We start from the raw sequence: 26484 nt of genomic DNA on the forward strand, positions 1-26484 counted from the left end.
GGATTTACAAATGGAGGAGGCGTGGGCTGGTAACAGGCTGAGGGCCAGGAGCGGCAAGTATGCCCTGAGCGTGCATGGGATATCTATGAGAAGCGTGATGGGAGGGGGACTGGCGAGAGCAGAGGTGGGGCGTGGGGCGAGCAGCGCGGGTCATAAAAGCGGAGATGCGAGATAGAGAATAACGGCTGCGCACATTTGGCCGACCCTTTACAGTCCGCTCCCATTTACACTCCCATAATTTCCTCCTGCGGTCAGTGAGAGCGAGGTTCGGAGAGGTCGGGGGGCTGCGGAGGGTGGGGGCCCAGGGGCGTGCGAGGCCGGGAGGAAGGGGCGAGCGCCAGGGCGGGTGCGTGCGGTGCGTCTCCGGGGGTGGGCGCCGGGCGCCGGGCGCGGGCGGGTGGGGGGCGGGCCGGTGGCAGCCCGGGAGGGGAGGGGGGAGGCGGGCTCCGCCGGCACACGCCGCCCCTGGCAGGCGGCCTGAGCGCGTGCGAGGAGCTGCCGCCGCCGCCGCCGCCCGGGGTCTCCTCGAGCCCCAGATTCCCCCAGCGCTCGGCTCGCATGGCAGCCGCCTGGGCGCCCGGCCCCGCGACCCGCTAGGGGCGGCCCCGCGTCCCGGCCTGGCCCCTCGGCGGAGTCCGTCGGATCCGGCCTCGCTCTGCGCCCCGGGGCGCGCCGCCTCCCAGCCCGAGGTGAGGACCGCGGAACGCGCGGCGCTGCGGGCGCTCTGGGGATCCCAGGCCCCGCGCCGCTGCCGAGCCGAGCGCGGAGGAGATAGGAAGGGGACGTGGGAGCAAGTCCTGCGGGGAATCGGAGGTGGGGAGACAGAGACTTAGCTGCCGGGAACGGAGCCCCGCGTCGCCTCCGTGCTCGAGGCCGCCTCTCAGCACTGTCCCTGTCCCACTCCGTCCCGACTGCGTTCCCAGCCCCGGCCCTTCTAGCGTCCAGACCTCGCTCCGCGCTGCCCATCCTTCACCTCCTTCCCACAGAGCCCGCTCCCAGTTCCTGTCTCCAATCCCCTCGCCTGCTCCCCCGCCCCCGTCCTCCCGCTGCCCCCACCCCCTTTTTTCTGTCTGGATGCCTCTCTCCCCCTCGGCTTCTATCACTCGGAACCGGAATCCTTGCCGCTATCTCCGCGTCCGGCCGCCTCCCAGCCTGTGTCGTCCCACAGGTGTCCGCACGTCCGGCGGTCCATCCGTCTGTCCCTCCTGGGGCCGGCGCTGACCATGCCCAGCGGCTGCCGCTGCCTACATCTCGTGTGCCTGTTATGCATCCTGGGGGCACCCGCAAAGCCTGCCCGAGGTGAGCACTCCCCCGGGCTCAGGTCGCGGCCCTGTCCGGCCGTCCCTTGCTTGCACGTTGACCTCTGTCGGCCAGAGATGGCACTGCAGCCACTGCGACTCGCGGGGTTGGCAACACCCAGGACGTCCCTTTGGAATGGGATGAGTCTCTGTTCTGCCCTGCCAGAGTGCTGAGCCCACCCAATTACTGGGACCCTGCATCCTTTCCCTAGCCCCGCATCTCAGGCAGCAGAACCCTGACGCCGGGCTCACCCCTCCTACATCAATCTCTTGCAGCCGATGACTGCAGCTCCCACTGTGACCTGGCCCACGGCTGCTGTGCGCCTGACGGCTCCTGCAGGTACCTCTCCCCAGCACGTGCTCCCAAACCCTTTGCTCGGCATTTCCCCGGGCCTCCACACCCACAACCAGCTCAAGCCCCAGAGCAGAATGTCTAGGGGCTTAAGACTCTACCGCTCACTCCCCACCCCCTCATGCACAGGGCACACAGGGTAGATGGCCAGCCCTGCATCCTGTGCCTACCCTCCCCAGTTCCCCTTTGCCTTGCCTCTCCTTTGCTTCTTCTAGTTTATGGCTCCCCACTTCACTCTCCCAAGTCTGACCCAGGAATTCTGCAACATTCCTCTTCAAGATACCAGCAGAAAGACTGAAGCTTGAGGGAGTGTGAAGAGTGGGAGCCATGAAGAAAGGGGGAGATAAAGGAAAGACATAAAGAGAATTGGTTTAGCCTGGAAAAGAAAGACTGTTGCGAGGGTTGCTGGGGAGAAGCACTTATGAAACAGGCTCTTTCTTGATGAATTTGAGTAATTGACTCACTGGGGTGGGGGTTGGGCAAATTCTGTAGCAGGAGGAAAGTGTATCCCGACATAAGGTAATGAGCAGACAGGGTGAGCTGCTGGAGGGGCTGAGGGGGGCTGAGACTCTCTGAAGTAGGTCAGGCCTCTGCCCTGGAATCAGGGTAGGAAGATAGTCCTAATGACCTTTCAAGGTCACTCTTCTATTTATTTTTTAAATGTTCCTAAGCACCTCAAACATGCCAGGAATGGTGCTGGGGGCACTTACAGACATCATCCTAATTTCTTCAACACATCCCTGCCAGGTGTATTGCCAGTTTACAGATGAGAAAGGTTAGACAAAAGTGCAGATCCAGGATTTGAATGCTGCTGTCTGATGGTCTGATACCATGTATGTGTCCCGTGACTCTGCACAGCCCTGTATGGACCTGGGATAGACCTGCTTTCCCTTAGGGGCTGTCATATTTGCCTCCTGTTTCCTAGAAGCTCTGATCTTGCCTCCTCTATTTCTTCACATCCTTCTACTCAGAGCCCTGACCCTGTGTTTCTCCCCATCAGGTGTGACCCAGGCTGGGAGGGGCTGCACTGTGAGCGCTGTGTGAGGATGCCTGGCTGCCAGCATGGTACCTGCCACCAGCCGTGGCAGTGCATCTGTCACAGTGGCTGGGCAGGCAAGTTCTGTGACAAAGGTAGGGGAGCAGAGAGGGTAGCTGTTGGGCTGGAGACCCCATGTGTCTTGGGAGAACATCCATCCTTATTTATTGAGTGCCTCTGTGTCCAGCTCAAACCCTCAAATATATGGTATTTTATAATTTTAGACTTTATACCTATCTGTTGTCTGGATTGGTCCTCAACATGACCCTGTGTGGTAGGCAAGACACCTGCAGAAAACGGTACTCATATTACAGATGAGGAAACTGAGACCAACAGATGAAACAGAACTTGCCCAAAGGGACTTTAAGATAAACTGACAGTGCCAGGGCTAGGCGCCTCCTGACTCCAAATTCAGTGTTTGTTGTTTTCCCCCACTACACCATACCAGCCCAGGTTGGGACTGTAGCATAAGCACGCTCACAGAGCTTTGGGAGGGGACTGGGCAGGTCTGGGTGCCAGACATGAGGGGCTACCCCAGAGCCCTCCTGGTCTCCTCTCCAGATGAGCACATCTGTACTACTCAGTCCCCCTGCCGGAACGGAGGCCAGTGCGTATATGATGGGGGCGGCGATTACCACTGTGTGTGCCTACCAGGCTTCCACGGGCGTGACTGCGAGCGCAAGGCTGGACCCTGTGAGCAGGCAGGGTGAGTGGTAGCCCCAGGTTAGATGAGAATCTGGTGACGGAGGAGAGACGACTGTTGAGGGGATGGTGGGACAGTGTTAGGGCTGAGGGTCAGAAGTCCCACATGGGGGCACTCGAAGATAAAACCCCTGTCTGCCAGAGTATCCCTAGGGTTTCTCAACTTTTTTGGTACCATGTGAACCACTTCTCCAACAACAAAAATCTACAGGGGCTGGAGGTGTAACACATCAATGCGTGATTTCCCTGGTTGAGGAGGCTGAGGGCCTAGGGCTCCCCTCATCCTCCCAGGAAAGCTGGCACAGAGCCCCTAAAGTTGTTCCATGCGGCAGCCTTATGCCTCATGGTGAATGAGGAAACAGCATGTGGGGCTGGACTTGTCCTCATTTCCACCTCAAGCCTGAGAGCCTGTGTGGATAATAACTGTACACTTGCTTTAAGCCTTGCTTTTGGGCCAGGCCCTCTGCTACCTGCTTGACCTCGGATTATCTCATTTAATCTTCATGATTTGGGAAGCTGGGTACTGCTCTTATCCCATTTTTTAAAAAATTTATTATTTTAAAATTTCTTCTGACACTTTTATTTATTTGTTTATTGGCTGAGCTGTGTGGCTTGTGGGATCTTAATTCCTCAAGCAGGGATTGAACTCGGGCCCTCAGCATTTCGTGAAAGTGCAGAGTCCCAACCACTGGATCGCCAGGGAATTCCTCTAATCCCATTTTTAAAATGAGGCATTTGAGGCTCAGAGAGAGTGGCTCATGGTGACATAGCTATAAGGGGGGTAGTGGTGGCAGTGATCAGGATGTCGACCCGGGCTACCCTGCAGGTGGAAGTCGGTAAAATGCCCTCTCCCACCCCACTCAGCTCCCCGTGCCGGAATGGCGGGCAGTGCCAGGACGACCAGGGCTTTGCCCTCAACTTCACATGCCGCTGCTTGGCGGGCTTCGTGGGTGCCCGCTGCGAGGTGAACGTGGATGACTGTCTGATGCGGCCCTGTGCTAACGGCGCCACCTGCCTAGATGGCATCAACCGCTTCTCCTGCCTCTGCCCCAAGGGCTTTGCTGGGCGCTTCTGCACCATCAACCTGGATGACTGTGCCAGCCGCCCATGCCAGAGAGGGGCCCGCTGTCGGGACCGCGTCCATGACTTTGACTGTCTCTGTCCCAGTGGCTATGGTGGCAAGACGTGTGAGCTAGTGTTACCTGTCCCAGATCCCGCCACCAGGGCGGACATCCCCCCGCGGCCCACCTCAGCTGTGGTGGTCCCTGCCACGGGGCCTGTGCCCCACAGCGCGGGGGCCGGTCTGCTGCGCATCTCCGTGAAGGAGGTGGTGCGCAGGCAAGAGGCCGGGCTGGGCGACTCCAGCCTGGTGGCCGTGGTGCTGTTTGGGGCTGTCACTGCCACCCTGGTCCTGTCCACAGTGTTACTGACCCTGCGGGCCTGGCGCCGGGGTGTCTGCCCCTCTGGACCCTGTTGCTCCTCTGCCCCTCACTATGCCCCGGCTCGCCAGGACCAAGAGTGTCAGGTGAGCATGCTGCCAGCAGGGCTCCCCCTGCCACCGGACCTGCCCCCTGAGCCTGGGAAGACCACGGCACTGTGATGGGGGGGCGCTTTCCTGCTCCCTCCTTCACCCCCTCTGCCGCTCAGACTGGAGTGGCCCTTTCTCAGCACCCCTCAGCTGGGGTTACAGACACTGAGGGATCTCAGCCTCATGCCAGAAATATTATTTTTTTAATATGCAGAATGTAAGATGGGAATTTTATCCAAATAAAACTGTGGAAGTGCACGTGGGCTCTTCTGCCAGAAAAAATCCGCCTGGAGTCCCAGATGCAAGAGGGCCAGAGCAGAAGCCTGCTTCTGGGGAGGCCGTGGGACTCTGTCCCCGAGGAGTAGTTTGTAAAGAGAAACCCAGGGTACCCTTTTGTCCTCTGCTGAGGTGAGAGAGGTAGAGCCGCAGAGGAGTGTAAACAAGCAGCAGGCCTGGGCCGCCCAGTAGTGGGTAGGACAGAGGGAGGCCCTGGGGGGCGGGGGCTCAGGGCCCTCAGGGAGAGGAGCGGGCTCCCTGCTGGCTGCTCTGCAGCAGCTGCTGGAACAGCGAGTGGGGCCGGCTGCGCAGGGCAGCGGGGGAGTCCAGTTCCACCACCCTCCCGGCCTGCAGCACGAGCACCCGGTCCGCGTTCAGGATCGTGTTGAGCCTGCGTGGAGAGAGTGGTCAGCATGGGGATGGAGGACGACGCCTAGAGAAAGCTGACCCACTTTCCCTCCTCTTCTCCCTTGGACAGCACTGGCCTGCCCCACAGGCTTCAGCCCCTGGCTCTGTGCTAGGAGAGGGGCTGCAGACCCTCTCAGACAATGTGCTACAAAGGGCCTGGGTTGGTGCCTGGAGAACGAGGAGCTGAGATTCATGGGGGTTGGAATCTCTAGAGCCCTGACTCCTGGGGTCCCTGGAAAGGAGCGGAGGCTCTGGGTCTGACACCTTAACCCCTGATTAGATTCCCACTTGCGCCTACACACCTGTGGGCGATGGTCAACACTGTCTTGTTGGCAAAGCGTTTGCAGATGGTCTGCTGGAGCAGCTGGTCTGTCTTCTGGTCCACGCTTGCTGTTGCCTCGTCGATACACAAGATCTGGAACGTGTGAAGAGGATTAGGGAGGAGGAGGAAGAGGGTCAGCCGTGGCTGCTACCCAAGCCTCAGCCCCCACCTCCTGGTCTGCCCCAGGCCAGTCCACAGCGCTCTACCTCCAGCTCTAAAAGAAAAACTAACTAGGTCCCTTGGGACCTGTCCCCAGTCCACTTTCCCACCCCTCACATGTCCCCTGCCTTCTTCTCGGCCCTCTCGAATGTCCCTTCCTCTTGTCTCACCTTGGCATCTGTGAGGAGGGCCCTGGCCAGACACAGCAGCTGCCTCTGCCCCAGAGATAAGCTCCGGCCCCCCTCACCCAGCTCACCATCCAGACCACCTGCAAGGCACAGCATCTTCACCCCTGGGTTCTAAGCCACCCCCTCCCCCCTCCCTGCTCACGCCTTCTGCCACCGTGCAGGACAGGACTTAGAACTCACCCACAGATACGATCACCTCACTCAGGTGGCACTGCTCCAGGGCCTGCCACAGGGCCCTGTCCTCACAGAGACCCCGGGGATCCAGGTTTTCCCGAACAGTCCCACTGAACAAAAAGGGCTCCTGGGGGATGACAGCCAGCTGGGATCTGGGAGATGAGAGAGGGACAGGACACAGGGTCCAGGCTGGAGATGTGGCCACTTCTGCTCCCAGCACAGGTTTTAGCTACAGGTCCAGCCCTGAAGGAAAGCTTGGGGATAAGACCTGAATGATCCCCCCATCCTGCTCCCCACTTGGTCAGCCATGCACCTAGAACTGTGCCGGCGCTGTGAGGAATACCGAAGAAACCAAAGGCCCAGGCTCTGCCCTTAAGGAGCTTACAACTCACTAAGGGAGAAAAACAGAACAAGCATGAGCTGAATAGTACAGCACTGACTCCAGCAGTCACGGGACAGCAGTGGATGCCAAGGAATGACCAGGGAGCTTGACTGGGTAGGCAACGCTTCAAGGTTGGAAGTGGGCCTAAAATTGGGTCCTGAGGAGCTATATGGTCTGGGTAAGGGCATCACAGGTTAGAAGAAAAGGCAGGAAGGCTAGGGCCAGGGCCTAGGATCAGTAAATGGGCTTTAGGACAGAGCTTCCCTACCTTTTCCCACGTCATGGAACTCAGAGGAAATGATACTAGGGTAACGTGGTTGGTGGGGATGTTTAGCTCCAGATGAGGCCACTTGTGGCCAGGGACAACTGGCCCAGGCCTCCAGCTGTCACAAGCGACACCTGCCAAGCCTTGAAGCCACAGCACCTGGGAGGCTCTGATTCAGGAGGCAGTGACTGATGGCCTAGAGTGGAGTGTGTATGCTGGGAAGTACGCGATAAACCTGGGAAGGTGAAAGCCTGAAGATCACAGCTATGAATCCCGACCTGAGCACCGGCAGCTCACTACCCTCACCTGCTTGTCCCATCCTCTGTCTTGCCTCCTGATTGGCCCCCTGGCTGCCCTGAGTTTATATAAAGCCTTCCTAGCTGGGCCTTCCTCTAAGTGCCAATAGTCTGGCCCCACCCCTCCCTCCCCCAGACCTGAGCTCAGCCAGCTCCAGCTGGCTGGTGTCCACGCCATCCAGCAGCACTCGCCCGGAACTGGGCTCCAGCAACCGGAAGAGCACCAACAGCAGGGAAGACTTGCCGGAGCCCGTGCGGCCCACGATGCCCAGCTTCTCCCCAGGCTGCACGCGGAATGTCACCCCATCCAGGGCATTGGGCAGCCCGGGCCGGTACACCAACACCACATCCTGGAACTCCACGCTCCCCTGGCTCAGCCAGCCGATGCCCAGCTGGTGGGGTCCGTGGGTGGGAGAGGATGGGGAGGAATGAGGAGAGTGGAAGGAAGGGAGAGGAAGAAGGGATGGATGGCGTGAGAAGAGAGGTGGGGGGAACGAGGAGGAAAGGGGGGAAAGACACCAAGAACAGGGAGATCAGAGCGGATGTTACAGGAGCGGAGAAAGACGGTGAGGGGCACAAGGAAAGGATCTGGGGGAGAGTCTGGGCCATCAGGAGGGTCCTTCAGGGTTCCAGCGCCCAGACTGGGGTGGGGGCACAGGCTACCTGTGGCCACTGGCCCTGGGGCTCCTGGGGCAGCTCACAGGAGTACTCCTCCAGCCGCTCGACGCTCACCAGCATCGCTTCTGTCTGCGTGAAGCTGCTCACCAGGCCGGAGAGCAGGCCCGTCAGCGACAGGGCGTAGGACAGTGACAGGCCCACCAGTCCTGGGGAAGGGGAACACCAGCACTAGAGCAGGCTTGGCTCCTAGGATGCGTGTGAGGAGGGGCGGGCAGAATGGGCAGACCCTGAGCTGTGGACCGCGGGTGTTTAAAGGAAGCCAGCATTGAAGCACGGAGATGCAGGAGCCAGACCAGGCCCACAGGAGACTGGATGCAGGGGAGCAGGTGGGCCTGGAGAGGCCACGAGGGAGGACGGGTGGAGCAGGTGGGCCTGGAGAGGCTACGAGGGAGGACAGGTGGAGCAGGTGGGCCTGGAGAGGCTACGAGGGAGGACAGGTGGAGCAGGTGGGCCTGGAGAGGCTACAAGGGAGGACAGGTGGAGCAGGTGGGCCTGAAGAGGCCACGAGGGAGGACGGGTGGAGCAGGTGGGCCTGGAGAGGCTACGAGGGAGGACAGGTGGAGCAGGTGGGCCTGAAGAGGCCACGAGGGAGGACGGGTGGAGCAGGTGGGCCTGGAGAGGCTACAAGGGAGGACAGGTGGAGCAGGTGGGCCTGAAGAGGCCACGAGGGAGGACGGGTGGAGCAGGTGGGCCTGGAGAGGCTACGAGGGAGGACAGGTGGAGCAGGTGGGCCTGGAGAGGCCACGAGGGAGGACGGGTGGAGCAGGTGGGCCTGGAGAGGCTACGAGGGAGGACAGGTGGAGCAGGTGGGCCTGAAGAGGCCACAAGGGAGGACGGGTGGAGCAGGTGGGCCTGGAGAGGCTACAAGGGAGGACAGGTGGAGCAGGTGGGCCTGAAGAGGCCACGAGGGAGGACGGGTGGAGCAGGTGGGCCTGGAGAGGCTACGAGGGAGGACAGGTGGAGCAGGTGGGCCTGGAGAGGCCACGAGGGAGGACGGGTGGAGCAGGTGGGCCTGGAGAGGCTACGAGGGAGGACAGGTGGAGCAGGTGGGCCTGAAGAGGCCACGAGGGAGGACGGGTGGAGCAGGTGGGCCTGGAGAGGCTACAAGGGAGGACAGGTGGAGCAGGTGGGCCTGGAGAGGCTACGAGGGAGGACGGGTGGAGCAGGTGGGCCTGGAGAGGCCACGAGGGAGGACGGGTGGAGCAGGTGGGCCTGGAGAGGCTACGAGGGAGGACAGGTGGAGCAGGTGGGCCTGGAGAGGCTACGAGGGAGGACGGGTGGAGCAGGTGGGCCTGGAGAGGCCACGAGGGAGGACGGGTGGAGCAGGTGGGCCTGGAGAGGCTACAAGGGAGGACAGGTGGAGCAGGTGGGCCTGAAGAGGCCACGAGGGAGGACGGGTGGAGCAGGTGGGCCTGGAGAGGCTACGAGGGAGGACAGGTGGAGCAGGTGGGCCTGGAGAGGCCACGAGGGAGGACGGGTGGAGCAGGTGGGCCTGGAGAGGCTACGAGGGAGGACAGGTGGAGCAGGTGGGCCTGAAGAGGCCACAAGGGAGGACGGGTGGAGCAGGTGGGCCTGGAGAGGCTACAAGGGAGGACAGGTGGAGCAGGTGGGCCTGAAGAGGCCACGAGGGAGGACGGGTGGAGCAGGTGGGCCTGGAGAGGCTACGAGGGAGGACAGGTGGAGCAGGTGGGCCTGGAGAGGCCACGAGGGAGGACGGGTGGAGCAGGTGGGCCTGGAGAGGCTACGAGGGAGGACAGGTGGAGCAGGTGGGCCTGGAGAGGCTACGAGGGAGGACAGGTGGAGCAGGTGGGCCTGGAGAGGCTACGAGGGAGGACGGGTGGAGCAGGTGGGCCTGGAGAGGCCACGAGGGAGGACGGGTGGAGCAGGTGGGCCTGGAGAGGCTACGAGGGAGGACGGGTGGAGCAGGTGGGCCTGGAGAGGCTACGAGGGAGGACAGGTGGAGCAGGTGGGCCTGGAGAGGCTACGAGGGAGGACGGGTGGAGCAGGTGGGCCTGGAGAGGCCACGGGGGAGGACGGGTGGAGCAGGTGGGCCTGGAGAGGCTACGAGGGAGGATGGATGGAAGGCAGGTGGGCGGGGGTGGGGTGCTAAGTGCTGGGGATGGGGTGAGCAGAGAGGGGCGGAGATCAGAGACTTGACTAGTCCCAGACCCACCATCATCTGGGTGAGTGATTCCTTGAGACTCAGTTTCCTCAGCTCTACAATGGGGGTGATGAAAATTACAGCACACCCTCACAGGGAACCCTGGTTGGGAGGTGAAAATGCCTGGGAAGGGGTGGACAGTGCAGGGAGAGGTGTGGGGCAGGCTCTGGGGTGGGAGTGAAGGGTCCCGGGGCAGCACCTGGGTTGGCGAGGCCCTGCTGGTGCTGCACCAGGGCGATGCCCGCGATGGCGCTAACCACTGCGGCCCCCATGAGCTGCAGCCGAATGTCCAGCCACTGCATCGTGGCACTGGCAGCAAACTGGCACCTCTGGTTCAGCTCCAGGAGTCTCTGGTTCTCCTCCTCAAACCTGGGGGAGGCCGTGCCATGACTGCAGTTGCACAGACCCAGCCCGACTCCCTGCCCTCAGAATGCCTCCTCCTTAGAGCTGACCTGCACACTCCACACTGGGAGGAACCAATGTGCTCCTTCACAGGGGGTCTACTCGCTCGGCCTCACTCTCCCTTTTTACTGTTTCTTTCCTCTTCCCCCTAGTGCCCTCACCCACCCTTCCCTTCTCAGGAGACCGGAGACCCTGCCCCGCTTCTTCTAAGGGGTCCTTCCTCCCCCGGCCCCTCCACCGGCTCTGGTCGGAAGAGGCAGACCTCACACACCTGCAGGTGGCCCCGGCGGCCCGGAGCACGGGGAGGCCGGCCAAGGTGTCGGCCAGGTGCGTGTAGAGCGGAGACAGGGTGAGGCTGCCCAGGCGCCGCAGCTCCCGCGAGGAGGCCCTGTAGCGGCGCTGCACGCGGTAGTAGATGAGGCTCAAGGGCGGCAGCAGCAGCAGCAGCCAGCGCAGGCTGGAGCCCAGCACAGCCAGCAGGCCCAGCAGGCCTGCCATGTTGGCCAGGAGGATGTTGAGGATGAAGGGCAGGCTGTCATCCGCACAGGCCACGTCGGAGGAGAAGCGGTTGAGGACCCGGCCCGTGGGTGTGGAGTCGAAAAAAGTCACCGGTGCCTGAGAGCAGGGGTGTGGGTGGGCCAGGGCAGAGGCCGGCAGAAAAGCCATGGAGGCAGCCCCCAGGGAAGATGGGCTGGGGGGAAAGGCCCACGGTAGAGAATAGGAAAGGAGTCATGTGTCCCCAGGGTTTGGGGGCACTGAGGAGGGGCTGGAGGACCTTGGAAGAAGAATACCCCAGGGTGGGAAAGAGTCAGCTTCTCCTATCCCTCTGGCCAGTGGGGAACAGAGGCCAGGCTGACCAGCCCTCTACCTCTAACTGTGCTAGACGTGCCTACCCCCCTTTCAAGCGCAGGGAGCTAATCTCTCTCCAGAAGATGGAGACTTCAGGCCATGAGCGAGATTTAGGTAGATGTCAGAGAACATCCTGATGGCCTGTGGCTGGACAGAGTGGTGAGGACAATGGTCAAAGTCAATATTGTCTCATGGTCCAGCACTCGGGCTCTGGAGCCAGACTGCTCCTTGGATTCCAGCCCTGCCACTTTCCTGATGTGAGACCCCAGGCAAGGGGACTTCATCTCCTCAAGGCCTCTGCCCCTCATCTTAAAAACGGGGATAGGAACAGAACTGTATTTCATGGGGCTGACGGCAGGACTGAAGCCATAAAGACATCAGTCAGGAGCTTAGGAGAGTCTGCGTCCCATGGAGCAGGTGCCCAGTAACTGCTAGCCATTTAGACTACTTACTGCTGGGAGGTATGGGTCAAAGGGTCAAAGACGACCCTTTCCCTTTTCCTGCCTTGTCTGTCTCCCAACTCTCTGCCTTTACTTGGGGAACAGTCCTATCTTAAGGCAGGGCACTAGGTCAAAGGACGTGCTAAAGCACCTCCTAATGTCAGCCTATGAGAAATCAATTCCTTCATAGGCTGAAGATGCGGGCAGAGTGTGGCTGCTCCCTGAGAGGCAAGGACAAGACCCACATGGTCCTGGGTTCACAGCCACAGAACGAGCCTTGCCCAGGTCACAGAGCCTGTTTCCTCATCTGTAAAGTGGGGATAACAGTACTCACCTCACAGGGTTATAATGAGGCCCTAATAAGATAATAGACAAAAAAGAGCCTTGTAATATTAACAATATCATTAATAATAATTGCTAATTGAGCCCTTAGTGTATGCCAGGCACTGTCCTAAGCACTTTCAATGTACTGATTAATCCTCATAATGACCTATGGGGCAAGCCAACAGACTATATGTACACACAGCAACAGGGATGGATCTTAGAAGAGCTCTAAGTAAAAACTAAGAAAAGGAATGTTTATAAAACTATGTGCACAGAAAACATAGGCATTTTGCAAAAAGACAAACAAAAAGATACATATTAGGGACTTCCCTGGTGGCGCAGTGGTTAAGAATCCACCTGCCAATGCAGGGGACACAGGTTCGATCCCTGGTCCGGGAAGGTCCCACATGCTGCAGAGCAACTAAGCCCGTGTGCCACAACTAGAGCCCAAGCTCCGCAACAAAGGAAGCCATCGCAATGAGAAGCCGGCACATCGCAAGGAACAGTAGCCCCGCTCGCCAAACTAGAGAAAGCCTGTGTGCAGCAACAAAGACCCAACACAGGGCTTCCTAGGTGGTGCAGTGGTTGAGAATCCGCCTGCCAGTACAGGGGAAACGGGTTCGAGCCCTGCTCCAGGAAGATCCCACATGCCGTGGAGTAACTAAGCCCGTGCACCACAACTATTGAGCCTGTGCTTTAGAGCCCATGAGCCACAACTATTGAGCCCATGTGCTGCAACTACTGAAGCCCATGTGCCTAGAGCCCGTGCTCCCCAACAAGAGAAGCCACGGCAATGAGGAGCCCGCACACCACAATGAAGAGTAGCCCCCACTCACTGCAACTAAAAAAGAAAGCCCGTGCACAGCAAAAAAGACCCAACACAGCCAATAAAATAAATTAATTAATTAAAAAAAAAAGACCCACCGCAGCCAAAATAAATAAGTCAATAATAATTTTTTAAAAATCTTAAAAAAAATTTACAAAAAGATACATATTAAACACCTCTCAGATGGTTATCAAGGAAAGAAGAGGAAATGAAAACCAGGTTTGCAGGTAAAAAGGGACGGATCAATACATAAAATTACAAAGGGGCCTCACAATAACTAAAGGGTGATTAACTCAGTCTTCTGCGCTTGAACTCCAAAACGGAAGTGACTCTGAAGAAGATTCTCTCTTCCCCACTTTATAGATGAGAAAGCTATAGACTTAAGTGAGTGGGTTTGAACCCACGCAGCTGCTCTGCTCCTGGCCTCTCCAGGTCTCAAGGTCTCAAGTGCTGCACCCATCTGTGAGGAGCTGTTTTCTCCTGAGGACCAGGAGGTGGGCCTCCAATGGAACCCAGGCACTGGGAGGGGCCCCCCATGTCACCCCCTCCCTCCCGTCCCCTCACCATGAGGACTTGACTCAGCAGGCGGCGATGCAGGGTGGCGGCCGCTCGGAGGGTGCCCGCCGCAAAGAGCACTGCTCGGAGGAGGGTGCAGAGGGAGTTGACACCAGCAATGGTCGCGTACACGGTGAGGTAGAAACGGATGTCTGAGGAGCCATTGGGGGCAGCTTTGGGCAGTGGGGACACTGAAGTGCTGGGTGGTGGGGAGGGGGCTGTGGGTAACCAAAAGTGGGGCCACTCAGGGGCCCCTTGCCCGTCCCCACGCCACCTCTCCCCATCCTCCAGAAGACACAGGCCCTGGGACACCAGCCCCCCGACTCACTCCCCGCCTGGCAACCACTCTGAGAGCCCCAGGCCTGCTCTCCCCAGCCCCGGCCACTCACTACAGGCTTCCCGGGGAGAAGAGGAGCAGCTGGGCAGAGAGCGGCCCTGCGGAGGCCAGGCTGCTGGGGGCTGGCGCCTCCTGGGAGCTATTCTTGGCTGCCTTCAGCTGAGTGATCCAGTGGGACAGCCACCAGTCAGCCGCGTTCCTGGTTGCTGGGTGGGGATGGGAAGGAGAAAGCTGCCAGACAGACTCCTCTTTTTCGTTCTGTTCAGACACCCCTTCCCCTGCCCTAGACTCTGGTTTCTACCCTCCTTCACCCCCGGCCCTCCCACTTTGTCCCCACCCCATGTCCTCCCCAGTGTGCGCTTCTTTCCTGGGCCCATCACCCTTCACCTCTGGGGACAGCGTGCTCTCAAATCTGCAGAAAAGGAGTCAGCCTTGGGGGCAGATCAGATGACAGCTATGGAGCACCCCTTCCCCCTGGTCCCTGGGACTCTCAGAATTGGAGACATGCCTCTTGTCCCAGCTGCTACCCATGCCTGGTGAGTCTGTGGGCTTTGTAATGATTTGCGCAAGGTGATGGGTGTGATGGGGACCTAGGCAACAGGGCTGCATGTGGGATGAAGGCCTGCAGGGTTTAATCCTACCTTGCATGAGGAGCAGAGAGAAGAGGATGGCGAGGGCCAGGCCCCAGCCCACAGCCCTCCAGTATGCTCGGTACACGTGGAAGGCCACGGCGCCCTCCTTCTTGCTTTCTTCCTGCAGCAGGCGGCCAGACGTGCTCTCCTCCACCTCCAGCCCCTCCTTTGTTTTCTCTGGGTTCTGTACACACTGGGCTGTGGCTGTGAGGATCAGAGAGGTGGGCGGGGGGATTAAGACTGCAGGATGAGAGCTGAAAACCTCAGTGTTTTAAGGGGCAGGAAGCTTCCTAGAAATATCCCTCTATAAGTGTGGTGGTGAAGAGCAGGCCCTTCCCTCTCACTCCTGGGCTGTACCTGCGTCAGACTCTTGTCCATCCTCAGCCCAGGCTTTGGGGGCAGCTTGTACCAATGGCAGGATCTCAGAGGGGGGCCCTGGAAGGCAGCAGGGGAGATGAGGAGGGGGCTCCTCTGGGTATATTCTATGCCTTTCTAAACATGTGAGCCAATCCTCCCATGCTCTTTGGACCTCTCCCTGAGCTTCCCTAGCAGAGCTCTGCCCTGGACCCCCAGACCCCGAGCAGGACCATCAAGTCCATCCTTCTATGTCTGGAGTCCAATCAGCTGAGACAGAAAATGCTCAGCCATAGGAGGACAGTCACGGCCACCTGTGAGCGCCCTGTCCAGAGGCACCTCTCACTACCACTGGGCTTTCTCCCCAGGCTTTCCTGGAACTCCTAGCCTTCTGCTGGGAGTCTCATTTCCTCCTGTTTCTCTCCAGTGAACCTGCCGATGGTCATGTCTCTCTGGATAATAATCCATCGAAGTTCTATTTGTTTTTGAATAAAATGACTGTCCTAAACATGACTGCTTTTCCTTCTTCAAGGACATCACACTGTTCTCAGAGAACCTGGGCCTCTACGTTCCCAAAGCTCCCAGTCACAAAGCCTAAGTCCCAAATCCACAGGCTCCTCTCCCTCCTGCTCTCTGTTCCTCACACCAGTTCTGTGAAGGCAGAAGAGGGTCTCCCACTAGACAAAAGGATGATGGGGCCCAGATCACACACAGAGTGGGTGGCAGTCTGCACTTGATAATCCATCTGTCACACCCGGGCAGATGGCTCCCTCACTCAGCCGGGCTCCCGCCCTGGTGGCCCACATTACCGGCCTGGACGAGGCACCCGGCTTCCAACAGCAGCACCACGTCAGCTCTCTCCAGGTACTCGGTGCGGTGGGTGCACAGCAGCCGCGTGGCGTGGCTCAGCACTCCCAGGATGCACCTGTGCAGCAGCTGGTTGGCCACGTCTGCATCCACGGCGGCCAGAGGGTCATCGAGGAGATAGAGCTCCTTTTCCTAGAGAGAGGTGGAGCCGCCATGGGCACCAAGTCCTCTGGTCAGAACCCAGACCTCTCCTAGGACGTGATCTTGAGGCTGTCCGGGAAGACGGCTGAGAGGAACTCTGGGGGCTACCCCTACAGCAGTAAAGAAGAAGGTGAGACCAGAGAGCGGACTTCCTTCCAGTCGAGCAAGGCCAGTGCCCCAGGGCCAGTGCTCAGCTTTGCTGGGTCCCAGTGCCTCAAGCCACATAATGCTTCTTCAGGGGCCTTTAACTCTGCCTTGAATCTACAAAAGGGAGATGGGATGGCCAAAGGACCAACACCTTAGGAGCATGGAGGGAAGAGGGAAGAAACTGGATGCCAATGAAAACATCCTCACACGGGCCCCTCCCCAGCCAAGCTCCTGACGCTCAGGACGCCCTCATCTTCAACTTACCTGGTAGACAGCACGAGCAAGGGCAATCCGGGCCCGCTGTCCCCCGCTGAGGGTCACGCCCTTCTCCCCCACCTCTGTCTGGTCCCCAGCAGGCAGGATCTGACAGGGCAGGCCCCCCAGTGTTGGTCAGTGAGCTCCCCAGTACCTTCTACCTCATCTCCTATCCCTCTGCAGGGAAGAGATGGCAGGGGTCAGAGAGCCAGGGAGCTTGAAGAGACCAGACTTGAATTTGGGGTGTGTGAGCCAAAGGAGACAAACCACAGCTCCAACAACAACGAGCATTTGTTGAACACTTTCTTTTTCTTTTCTTTTTTCTTTTTTTGAGGAATTTTTAATAAGCTTTCCTTTTTTGTGTGCATGTTTTTTATGTTTTAGCCATGCCATGCAGCACGTGGGATCTTAGTTCTCCGACCAGGGATCGAACCCATGCCCCCTGCAGTGGAAGAGTGGCACCTTAACCACTGGACCGCCAGGGAAGTCCCCTGTTGAACACTTTCTAGGTGCTGAGCACATTACAGGCATCATCTCATCTGACCCCCATGGCCACCTTATGAAGCTGACATTATTTCATTTTCACAGATGAGACCAAAGCTCAGAGTAAGTACCCTGCCCAAGGTCATTCCACAGCTGGTAAAGGGCAGGACATGAATGTAGATTCTTAACCTCTCCGTCACACTCACTACCCTGCCTTTTTAACAGGCAAGGATGAAGATAGGCAAATTCAAAGTGAAACTTTCCTAGGTTTTTTTTCTTTTAAAGGTTTTTTTTGTTTTTGTTTTTTTTTTGATGTGGACCATTTTTAAAGTCTTTGTTGAATCTGTTATAATATTGCTTCTGCTTTATGTTTTGGTTTTTTGGTCCCGAGGTATGTGGGATCTTAGCTCCCCAACCAGGGATTAAGCCTGCACCCCCTGCATTGGAAGGCGAAGTCTTAACCACTGGACCACCAGGGAAGTCCCCTTTCCTAGGTTTTTAGAGAAGAAGGGTACCCCGAGCCTCCCTATGGCCTTGGGAGTGGTCTCCTTAGCTAAGGGGTCCCCATACCAGAGGAAGCACCTGTGGTTCACCAGATGGTGGCCCCCCCCCAAGGGAAAAGCTTTGTGATTCATCTCTTTTCTTAGTACCCAGAACAGTTCCCTCTGTACCCAGGAGAAATGTGGGAAATGCCTGAGGTAGAAACAAATGATAAATGGACATAGGATGCCCCATGGTCAGAGTCAAAGGTCCTCCTTTCTAGGGAAGTTCCACATCTACCTGGACACGGTAGTGCTGATGACAGTCCTGCAGGGGACATGGGGCTGGGTGGGAAAGTCATGGGAGAAAGCTGGACTCTCATCCCCCCTAAATTTAGCACTCTGGATGTGGGGGATCTAATGGGCTTGCCAGGCTTCTCTAGAAGGACCTTGACTCTTCCAGTGGGAGGTGGGGGGAATAGAATCATTAGCCAGACCTACAGAGAGCTAAGCCTCATAGGAAACCCTTCCCTAGTCCCAGAGGCCGAAGAGTTCCCCTGGCTGCCATGTGGAACACCCAGTCACCATCACCACCCCGCCCAGGTCCTGCACGGAAGCTGGACGCTCTGGGAGGACCAAAGCCTGACGGCCAGTCCTGGGTAAGTGATACCTGAGTATAAGCAACCCCTTCCCAGAAAAGCAAGTCCCTGACCTGTGGTGTTAGGGAGGAAGGGAAGCAGGTGGCCAAGGCACTCACACTGAGGTCATCGTTGAGGGCGCAGGCCTCCAGCACTTCCTTGTAGAGCCGGGCATCAAATGCCTTCCCAAAGAGGATGTTGTCTCGGATGGTGGCAAACTGGATCCAGGGCTCCTGGGTGGCCAGGCCAAAGCCATTGGACAGCCCCCACACTGCCACTCGCCCACGCAGCCTGCAGAGAGCCAGGCCAGCAACATGGGGCCGGCTCCTGACGGGTGCCCTCCCTGCCCAGCCCCTGCCTCTCAGAAGCCTCTCTAGATTGATGTCTTTTACACAGGGTCCCCCTTCATGTCACATAGTTCTCTGGATTGGCAGCCACTGAGGTCGAAGGGTCTTAACGAAGCTAGAGGCTCACTGTGGACTGGGAAGGGAAGAAACTGCTCTGTCTGCAGCCAAGCAGCCGTCATATGTCGATGTGCTCAGAAGAGAGTGTGGCCACCACCCTGAACTCATTCATTCTCACCGTGAAATACAAAGGCCCTCCCTTACACCTCTGCTCCTCTCTGAATCCATTCCCTGCACAAGCACATTTTCTGAAAGAGTGGCTGATGCCGGATGTTTCCATTTATTTCTTCACTCACTATTACGGCACGTCTAACCCTCTGCGGTGATGGTTGTGAGAACTCACTTTCACTTCCTTCCCCTTTCCAGACTGAAAACTCTGCCAAGAAAGGGACCATGTCTTGCTCATCCTGGCATCCTCTGACCCCTTAAAAGGTGCCAATCACGTAGCGGGGGCCAGCTAAGTGCTGGCGAAGGGCAGAACTGAGGATGCCGGGCGGGGGGTGTCGCTGGAGATTGCTTACCTGTGCAGCTCCCCCGCGATGGCGGCCAGCAGCGAGCTCTTCCCGCAGCCCACCGTCCCCACGATGCCCACCAGCATACCCTGCAAGGAAGCCACACAAGTAGGTGTCAGGTCTCCGTCCTGAGGCCCTGAGCTGCCAGTCATCCCATGGAGGCTTCTCTCCAGGCCCCAGTTAGTCTGGAGGAAAGGAATTCTCTGCCCCACAGGCTGAGCTGTATCTCAGTGACTGATGCTGTCCCAGGGGAGTAGGGTGTTTTATTCCCCACTCAGAGAAGCATGTTTCACTGTGTGAAGGGCCTCTGGAGAGGAGCAGTGTGCCAGAGAGCATGGGAGGAAACTGCCCAAGAACTTCCAAGGAAAGCGCTGAGGCAGGCAACCCAGGAAGGGGAGAGAGGAGGGAAGGACTCCAGGCTTTGAGGCCTGGGTGCTGGGCTGGCTAACTCCACCTGCGGCAAAACTTCTAATAGCTCAGGGCAAAAAGCAATGTTGTGCATAGGCACCCATTTCTGTGACTTGCAGTTTAAAAATTCCTGTGCTCCCTTCCTTGTTTAGTTGTAACATACATTCATGGAGCTATATCTCTGTACACAAAGGAAAAAAATTCCTTCTCTAGAACCAGGTGGGGCTCCTGGCAGCTCTGTCTGTGATGCCCACACCCTGCCAGCCAGGGTTAGCCTATCTTCGAGTGGGCACCAGACCAATCTGAGACCCTTCCCGGGGAAGCCTCCCTCTTTCTGGCTGTGGCCTGGAAGTGGAAGGGCTCTCTGCAGGCCCATCTTCTGCCCGTGGACAGCAGGTCTTCAGAGAGAGAAGAATGAGGCAGATACAGGGAGAGAGAAGCGGACGGAAGGAGCAGCTCAGCGAGTTGAGGCCTGGCTCTGGGCTGCTGCTGAGATCTGCCCACGTGCTTGCCTGTGGATTCTGCAATTCATCTTTATATCCTTCTTACAAATTCTTGTTGGCTTAAGCTAGTAGCTCCAGTGGGTTTTTATGACTTATATCCAAAAAAGCCCCAACTGACACATTAGTAAAATTCCTTTGAAAAAATTCCAGCCTTGTCTTGCCTGAACTAAGAGGAAAAACAAAACATTCAGCCCAAGCCAGAAATGTGAGCCAAATGCGGTAGAGGCAGTTCAGGCTCCCCTGGAGAACACTGGGTTGAGCTCTGGGGCAAAGGGTTGGACTTGGGTCAGGGGAGAGTGAAAACTCAGGACTCGGTGAGGAGGAGCTGCCGTCCTGCCAGGAATGTTCTTTCAAGCGCTTCTTTGATGATGTATGCCACGGTGTGAGTCACAGGGTGTGATTCCTTTTCAACAGGCTAAATAGAGGATTATCTATACCTTTTGCAAAATCCTTCTGAGAGGGGGCTGCTGGGCCTCTCCCTCAGGTCCCCAGCCTGGGGAAGATGCTGGATAAGTTCTGGGGTCTGTTCTGAACTCGACAGCCCCTGCGGGACACGGAGAGGCAAACAGTTGTTGGTCTGGACTGGGTGGAGGTGAGCGGTCTGGCGACCAGGGAGAGATATGAGTGCCCTGAAGCAGCTGAGTTAGAAAAACGACATTCAGAGATAAGGCATCATCTCCTCTCCAATTAGAACCTGCTCACCAAAACCCCTCCGTCCTTGCCTCAGTAAATAGAGCCACAGGGCCATCTTGCTACGATTGGCTCTGTCCTTGTTTATCGGTCACTGAGCTTGCATGTCCCTCGTTAGTCTGGGGACTCTCTACCAGGGCGTCTGACCAACAAACCTTCTTCACTTCAAGGTGACTGATGAAGGTCTCCTGGCTGGTTCCAACTGGGTCCCAGGAGAACAGGGCTTCATGTAGCTCCAAGGCTGTGGATGGCTCTGTTGGGGGATCTGAACAAGGACGAAGCCACTCAACTTGGGTTTCTAATCCACAACCTACCTGCCCAGGGCTAATTCAGCCTCAGTTTTGGTCTGCAGATTCTCCCCCAGGAAGTGCCCAACTGCCCCATCTAGATTCTGCTGCCTCTGGCTCTTCTTGGCAGCATCTGTGTACAGCAACTAAGGAGCCACAGTTTCTCCCTCCCCTGTGCCAGGTTCCGCCCTCCAGCTTCCTATTACCTGGGCTGTAGTAGGCCTGGGGGTTGTGGTTGGGAAGGTCGAGGAAACGCTGGATCCGGTCCAGGGACACTTTGGCCTCCAGGAGGCCGTTGATCACCCAAGGGAAGTTGTTGAGGGGAAGAATGAGCATGCGCACCAGTGCCAGGGCTGTGAACACCTGGTGGGGTTGAAGGTGGGCGGAAGAGTCAGAGCATCACCTGAGACTCGGGAATTATCTGAAAGCCTGCTCCACGGGTAGCCCTGCGGACAGGTCTGTGGAGGGGAGAACAGGGCAGCAGCAGAACTGAGGGGTTAGCTTGATAATCCTTGGGTTAGAGGTGGCAGAGGTCACCACTCCAAGAATCCCAGAAATTCCAGATATTCCTCCAGGGATCCAGGTTGCTCCCCAAGAAGCACACACACCTCGTTCACTCTGAGACCTTCTCAGAATTTCTAAGTAGCAACATCACCTGGCTCGATCCAGCACTGGATCCACCCAGAACTGGATCGTGAATTTTTCCTCCAAGGCCATCAGAATGAGGATTAAGGGATCTAACACCAGAAGCAGGAGATGAATAAAGAGGAGAGGAAAAAAGGAATTCCTCCACAGAAGGAAGGGTTATATATCCGAGGCCCCAGCTGAAAAGTCCTTTCAAAGAATTTCTCCTTGGTTGGGAAAGGACAAGGCAGCAAGGGACCCTCCATCCCTTCTTCCCCAATACTGAGGGCCCCAGTCCACCCACCACTCCACTGTGGTCTCCGTGCTGCTGCTTCTCTCCCACATCTTCCTATAGCCATCCCCCTCCCCTCCTGGTCCTCACCTTGGTGGCGGTGAGCTGGTGCCCCATGAGGACATAGGTGATGAAGATGACAATGGAGATGACAACCGGCAGGGCAGCCCACAGGTACACACAGGCCGCATCCAGGTACTTGATGACCCGGAGTCGCCCCAGCTCCCGAGCTCGGCAGGCCTCCACGCGGGCCCCCAGCGCCTGCTCCCACCCGAAGAACTTGATGACACGAATGCCATGCAGCAGCTCTGTCACGAGCTAGGGGCGGGGACAAGAGACAAGTGCAAAGTGGAGACACTGCTCAGGTGTGTTCTCCTCTGCCCCGTCTCCCTCAGGCTCCTGGCAGAGGATGTCAAGCACTCTGAGCCCCCATGTGCTCCGCTGGGGGCAGGCTGGAGCTGGAATCCTCCCACCTTCCTAGAAGATGAAGTGTTAGAAAGTACAGGGCGGGGGTCACTACATTGGGGTAAAAGCACTCTTTCCTTTAGATGAGGGACTAAGGACTATTACCAAAGCCAGATGTGGGCTTCAGGGGCTGGCTACCAGTCCAACCCATGGCTTGGGTGGTATGGGAACTATTCTTAGAGGAGTATACAGGTATAGGAGGCCACACCACAGCCCAAGGGTCTGGCAGGCTGAGAGGCCCAGGCAAGATGGACAAGGGCCAGAGGAACTCCTTGGATCCTAATATTCAAACATCCCCAGCCTGCAAGCCAGGGAGGCACTGGGAGCCTTCCCAGGTGGCCCTGGAGACTAGTCAGTAGCTGTCATGGGTAGGGGAAAGGCCATAACCAGCTATTACGGACACCCCCCTCCCCATTAGCACTTGGAGCAATTCCAGTAAGAGGTTGACAACTATGCTATATGGACCCCTAAGCCCACCATCCCCTCTATAAAGGTACCACAATCACTACACAACCCAGAACTGACTCCAGCCAGATGCTCACACCTAGAGTTGGCCTAGGCAGGAAAGAGACCTACTCCTTTCCCCACAGTCCATCCCTAAGAGGTAGCTGGGGTTCTCCTAGGCCTCTTCACATGCAGCTGTGGTGCTCTGTGCCTGAGATGAGGAGGTGGGAGATTGGGTCCTGGCTCTAACACTAAAATCCCACTGGCCCCAGACAGGTTACTTCCCATCTCCTAGGATTGCTCTTAGGGCTGCATGAGCTACTACTATAATATTACCAACAGGCCACATTTACTTAGTGCTCACTTTGTGACCGCACTGTGCCAAGCAGTATCTCATACGATCCTCCCAATGATGCTATGAGGCAAGCTATTATTCCCTTCATTTTATAGATGAGGAAATGGAGTCCCAAAGAGGTTAAGTGACTTGTCTGAGTGATTAAACTAGTAAGTGGGAGAGTTGGGACATGAACCCATGTCTGTCTTTCTCTAGTGTGAGCTCTTGACTTCTAGATCACACTTACTGTCTCAGGCACAGTGCATGGGCGGACCTAGGGACCAGGATGCTGGGACCTGGGGACTCTGGACGGCTGAGGGTGAGGGTTAGGGTAAGCAGCCCCTCACCTTAACCCGCGCATCCTTGTGCTGTAGCATCTCCTGGTTGCTGGCCATGATGCGGGTGGCAATCACTTTGTTGACAGGTACCAGCAGCAGGGCCAAGATCAGACCACCCACAAAGGCCACACCCACCTGCTGGTGCAGCAGGTAGAGGGTGATGGCCAGCTGCAGGGGTAGGCCCCAGGCCTCATGGAAGCTCCCGGCAAAGTTGAGCAGCCGCTCAGAGTCAGTGCCCAGTAGGTTCAGGACCTCCCCGGTGGGAGGGCGTCTGGGCCCCAGCTGTAAAGCCTTTCGGTACAGGATGTTCAGCACAGCCCCCCGTGCCTGAAGTGTCACCTTCCGTACCTCATACCCATACTGATTCTGCAGCACAGCACCCAGAACGGCTCCACCGGCTAGCCCCAGGGCATAGAGCAGGCCATTGCTTAGTGGCTCCTGCCCCTCCTCCAGGAAGCCCACCAGTAGGGACAGCAGCAAGGGCCCTGAGAATCCCAGCATGGTCCCCACCAGCTTCAGCAGTCCAAGTGCCAGGTAGCACTGCCCAAAGGCCCCATAGAGGGCCCTCCACAGCCGGGCTCCCTCCTGCCAGTGTGCTTGGAAGACACGAGCTAGGTAGGTTGGGTGCAGCCTGTGGGGGAGGCGGCAAGTGTCCTGAGGCTGCCGGAGTTCTCCATGGGCGCCTCGGGCCAGCAACGGTGCCAGCCAGGCATAGGAAAAGCGTGACAGCCAGCTCTCCCCATCTTCAGCTACCTCGGGTTCCTGTCCCTCAGAGACGAGGGGCACCTGGGCCCAGGGTTCCCGTGGCCACCCAGGGACTGCCCAGCCCAGTCCATAGGCTAAGAGTGCAGCCAGCTGCAGGATGAGGAGGCACAGGCGGGAGAGGGGCCCTGGGAGAAGCGGGGGCAGAAGTGTGTCTCGCTGGCAGTGCCATAGCAGGGTCAGCACTAGGGCTGGGGCTGGCAGGAAGGCAGCCAGAGCCAAGGCCAAGGGCCCCCGGGAGCGGCCATGAGGGGAATAAGCCAACACCCACAGGGCCAGGCTGTGGCTGATCCAGGCCACAGCCGCCACGCCCCCTGCCAGCACCTCTAGCCCTATGGGCCCTGGGCCTGCCCCTGGTGGCAGAACGACTGGAAGGAGGTCGAGCAGTGGGAAGACGGAGAGCAGGAAGGAGGCTGCAAGTCGGAGGCGCCAGCCAGGACTGCAGTGTGAGATGTAATCTGGGTTCCTGGGGACAAGAGGGAAAAAAGAAAAGGAGGTACATCACAGCTGACTCAGGGCCCAGACACGCCAATAACTCACCAACCTAGAGGGAATCAACTCCCTTCCCTGTCTTGTATACCTTATTCCCATCCCATTTTACCCTGGAACTCAGGGCCTTTTCTCCCAGGAAATCTTCCTGGGTTAACCTATTCCACTTTCTAATCCACCTATACCATTTCTGATCATTCTTTTGCCACAGAAACAAAAAAATTCTGAGTTAAGGTTGTACTGAACATGAAGACCCTAATTACAAAAAAAAAATCCCTAAACAAACAAAAAAAACCCCAAAACCTAAAATTTCCTACAGATAACCACTAAGGGATATTTTCACTTTTACAAAAAGTATCTACCTAAAATAACCCTCAAATTCACCTGAAGCACTATTAGGTGAATAAAAATTTGACTTACATACAGCTTCTATACTCTAACCCTAAATTAGCCTAAACTTCCTGAAGCCTCAGAATAATCTACTCTCTGTCTCTCCAATGGTTGTAGAAGATGGTGTGGGTCCTTTTTGTGACTCAATTAGCTGAAGAAAAACCTCTTTTTAGTTTTGTCTGTATCTTCTTGGTTTGCAAAAAAAGTTTTTAATAAACAAAAGGGTGATCTGCCTGCATTAAAAATCAAGTACAGGAAAACATGCCTGTAACCGTACATATCAGAACACCTTGAAGGTTCATATAAAAAGAGGTTCATATAAAAACATATAAATCTGGGACTTCCCTAGTGGTCCAGTGGCCAAGAATTCGTCCTGCAATGCAGGGGATGCAGGTTCAATCCCTGGTGAAGGAACTAAGACCCCACATGCCTGTGGGGCAACTAAGCCTGTGCCACAACTAGAGAGAAGCCCACGCACCACAACGAAAGATCCCGCAGGTCACAACTAAGACCCGACACAAAACTAAAAAATAAAGTTAAATAAAATAAAATAGAGTAAATGAAGAAAAAGAAGAAAGGTTTTTTAAAAAAACATGTAAATCTTTATTCCCTCTGTTGTTGGCAGGGCTGGGTTACTGAAAACTTTAACCATAGATTAAAATGTTTTGGGTTTCCTTTAAAAAGCTCAGTGATTACAACTGTGTTTGGGCATCTGAAAATATACAAAAGTGATGATTTCTACCATGCATCGGGCCTTAAAAAATGTGCAGGCACTGCACTATATGCTTAAATGCATTAGCTAATTTAAATCTCCCAACAATGCTGTGAGACTCAGGGAAGATAGGTAGCTTGCCCCCAAACACCCACAATGCTGCAAAGTGATAATGCCCACATTTTATTCTCTGTTTGCCCAATTCCAGAGACCTCACTATTTCGGTTACACTTCCGCGCAGGTGTGAGTTTCGAGTGAGGTCTGCAAGAACAGAAGAACAGATGTCTTCCACCCGTCTCTACCCACCTCGGGTTGCCCCAGTGGCAGGCACTGAGCACGGCGAGAAGCGCGTGGGGCACGGCGCTGAGCACCAGCTGGGTGAAGCAGTGGCCGCTGGTGTCCCCCTCCCACACCGGGAGCGGCTGCAGCGCGCTGGTGCCGCACAACTGGGCCAGGAACCTCTCCATGGAGGCCTCACCTGAGGGGGAAGCAGAGGGTGGAGAGAGAGAAGGACCCTCCCCGAGAGAGGGGGATCCGCGATCCCAAGCGCTAGGCGCAGGCAAGGAGCCAGCACTCGAGGGGGCGGGACGCTGACCAGGAAGCGGGGGTGGAACCAGAGGGACAGCGCGTCCCCCGCCGGACCTCCCGCCTTCAACCCCGCCCACGAACCAGGGCCTTCCCGAGCGGCTGCCGCGAAACCAGACGCTGCCTGTTCTTGCGTTAGCTCAGCGGTAGGAAGGGAGTTGGTATGGCTCCCAGGAGCTGGCGGCTTTCTGGACTGGTAACACTTACCCGTGCTCCGCTTTCCCCACTCCTTGTGTCCCCGCCGCCAGAGATTCGGAACCTCTAACCTGAAGAAGCTGTTTCCCACCGGAT

The 26484-nt window shown here is 57.1% G+C and overlaps 2 protein-coding genes across 14 annotated transcripts; one reads left to right on the forward strand and one right to left on the reverse strand.

The window, feature by feature from the left end:
• Window positions 1-43: 43 nt before the first annotated feature.
• On the forward strand, window positions 44-5174 carry DLK2 (delta like non-canonical Notch ligand 2). Of its 4 annotated transcripts, none has more exons than XM_057699142.1 (6): window positions 44-250; window positions 1169-1299; window positions 1575-1638; window positions 2651-2781; window positions 3248-3392; window positions 4253-5174. In XM_057699142.1, the coding sequence occupies exons 2-6, from the start codon at window positions 1224-1226 to the stop codon at window positions 4986-4988; spliced, it is 1152 nt and encodes a 383-aa protein (XP_057555125.1). In that variant the 5' UTR covers window positions 44-250; window positions 1169-1223; the 3' UTR covers window positions 4989-5174. The 4 variants fall into 4 exon arrangements, with proteins under 4 accessions (XP_057555125.1, XP_057555124.1, XP_057555123.1 ...); XM_057699141.1 differs by having other exon boundaries at window positions 46-265; XM_057699140.1 differs by lacking the exon at window positions 44-250 and adding an exon at window positions 285-689.
• Window positions 5098-26484, reverse strand: ABCC10 (ATP binding cassette subfamily C member 10). Of its 10 annotated transcripts, none has more exons than XM_057699132.1 (22): window positions 26401-26484; window positions 25915-26086; window positions 23265-24483; window positions 21765-21992; window positions 20965-21121; window positions 20627-20736; window positions 18880-18959; window positions 18074-18245; window positions 16364-16462; window positions 15754-15943; window positions 14948-15025; window positions 14600-14794; window positions 14011-14164; window positions 13631-13839; window positions 12251-12272; window positions 10899-11318; window positions 10425-10594; window positions 8050-8210; window positions 7525-7778; window positions 6450-6595; window positions 5903-6015; window positions 5098-5583 (listed from the first exon to the last, which is right to left on the reverse strand). In XM_057699132.1, exons 2-22 carry the CDS (start codon window positions 26073-26075, stop codon window positions 5098-5100), a joined length of 4824 nt encoding a protein of 1607 aa, XP_057555115.1. In that variant the 5' UTR covers window positions 26076-26086; window positions 26401-26484. The 10 variants fall into 10 exon arrangements, 8 of the variants coding, with proteins under 8 accessions (XP_057555115.1, XP_057555116.1, XP_057555118.1 ...); XM_057699133.1 differs by lacking the exon at window positions 26401-26484 and adding an exon at window positions 26278-26380; XM_057699137.1 differs by lacking the exon at window positions 26401-26484 and adding an exon at window positions 6252-6349 and having other exon boundaries at window positions 5280-5583; window positions 25915-26258.

Source organism: Hippopotamus amphibius, chromosome 11, assembly GCF_030028045.1.
Source record: "Hippopotamus amphibius kiboko isolate mHipAmp2 chromosome 11, mHipAmp2.hap2, whole genome shotgun sequence".
Classification (NCBI taxonomy): Eukaryota; Metazoa; Chordata; class Mammalia; order Artiodactyla; family Hippopotamidae; genus Hippopotamus; species Hippopotamus amphibius.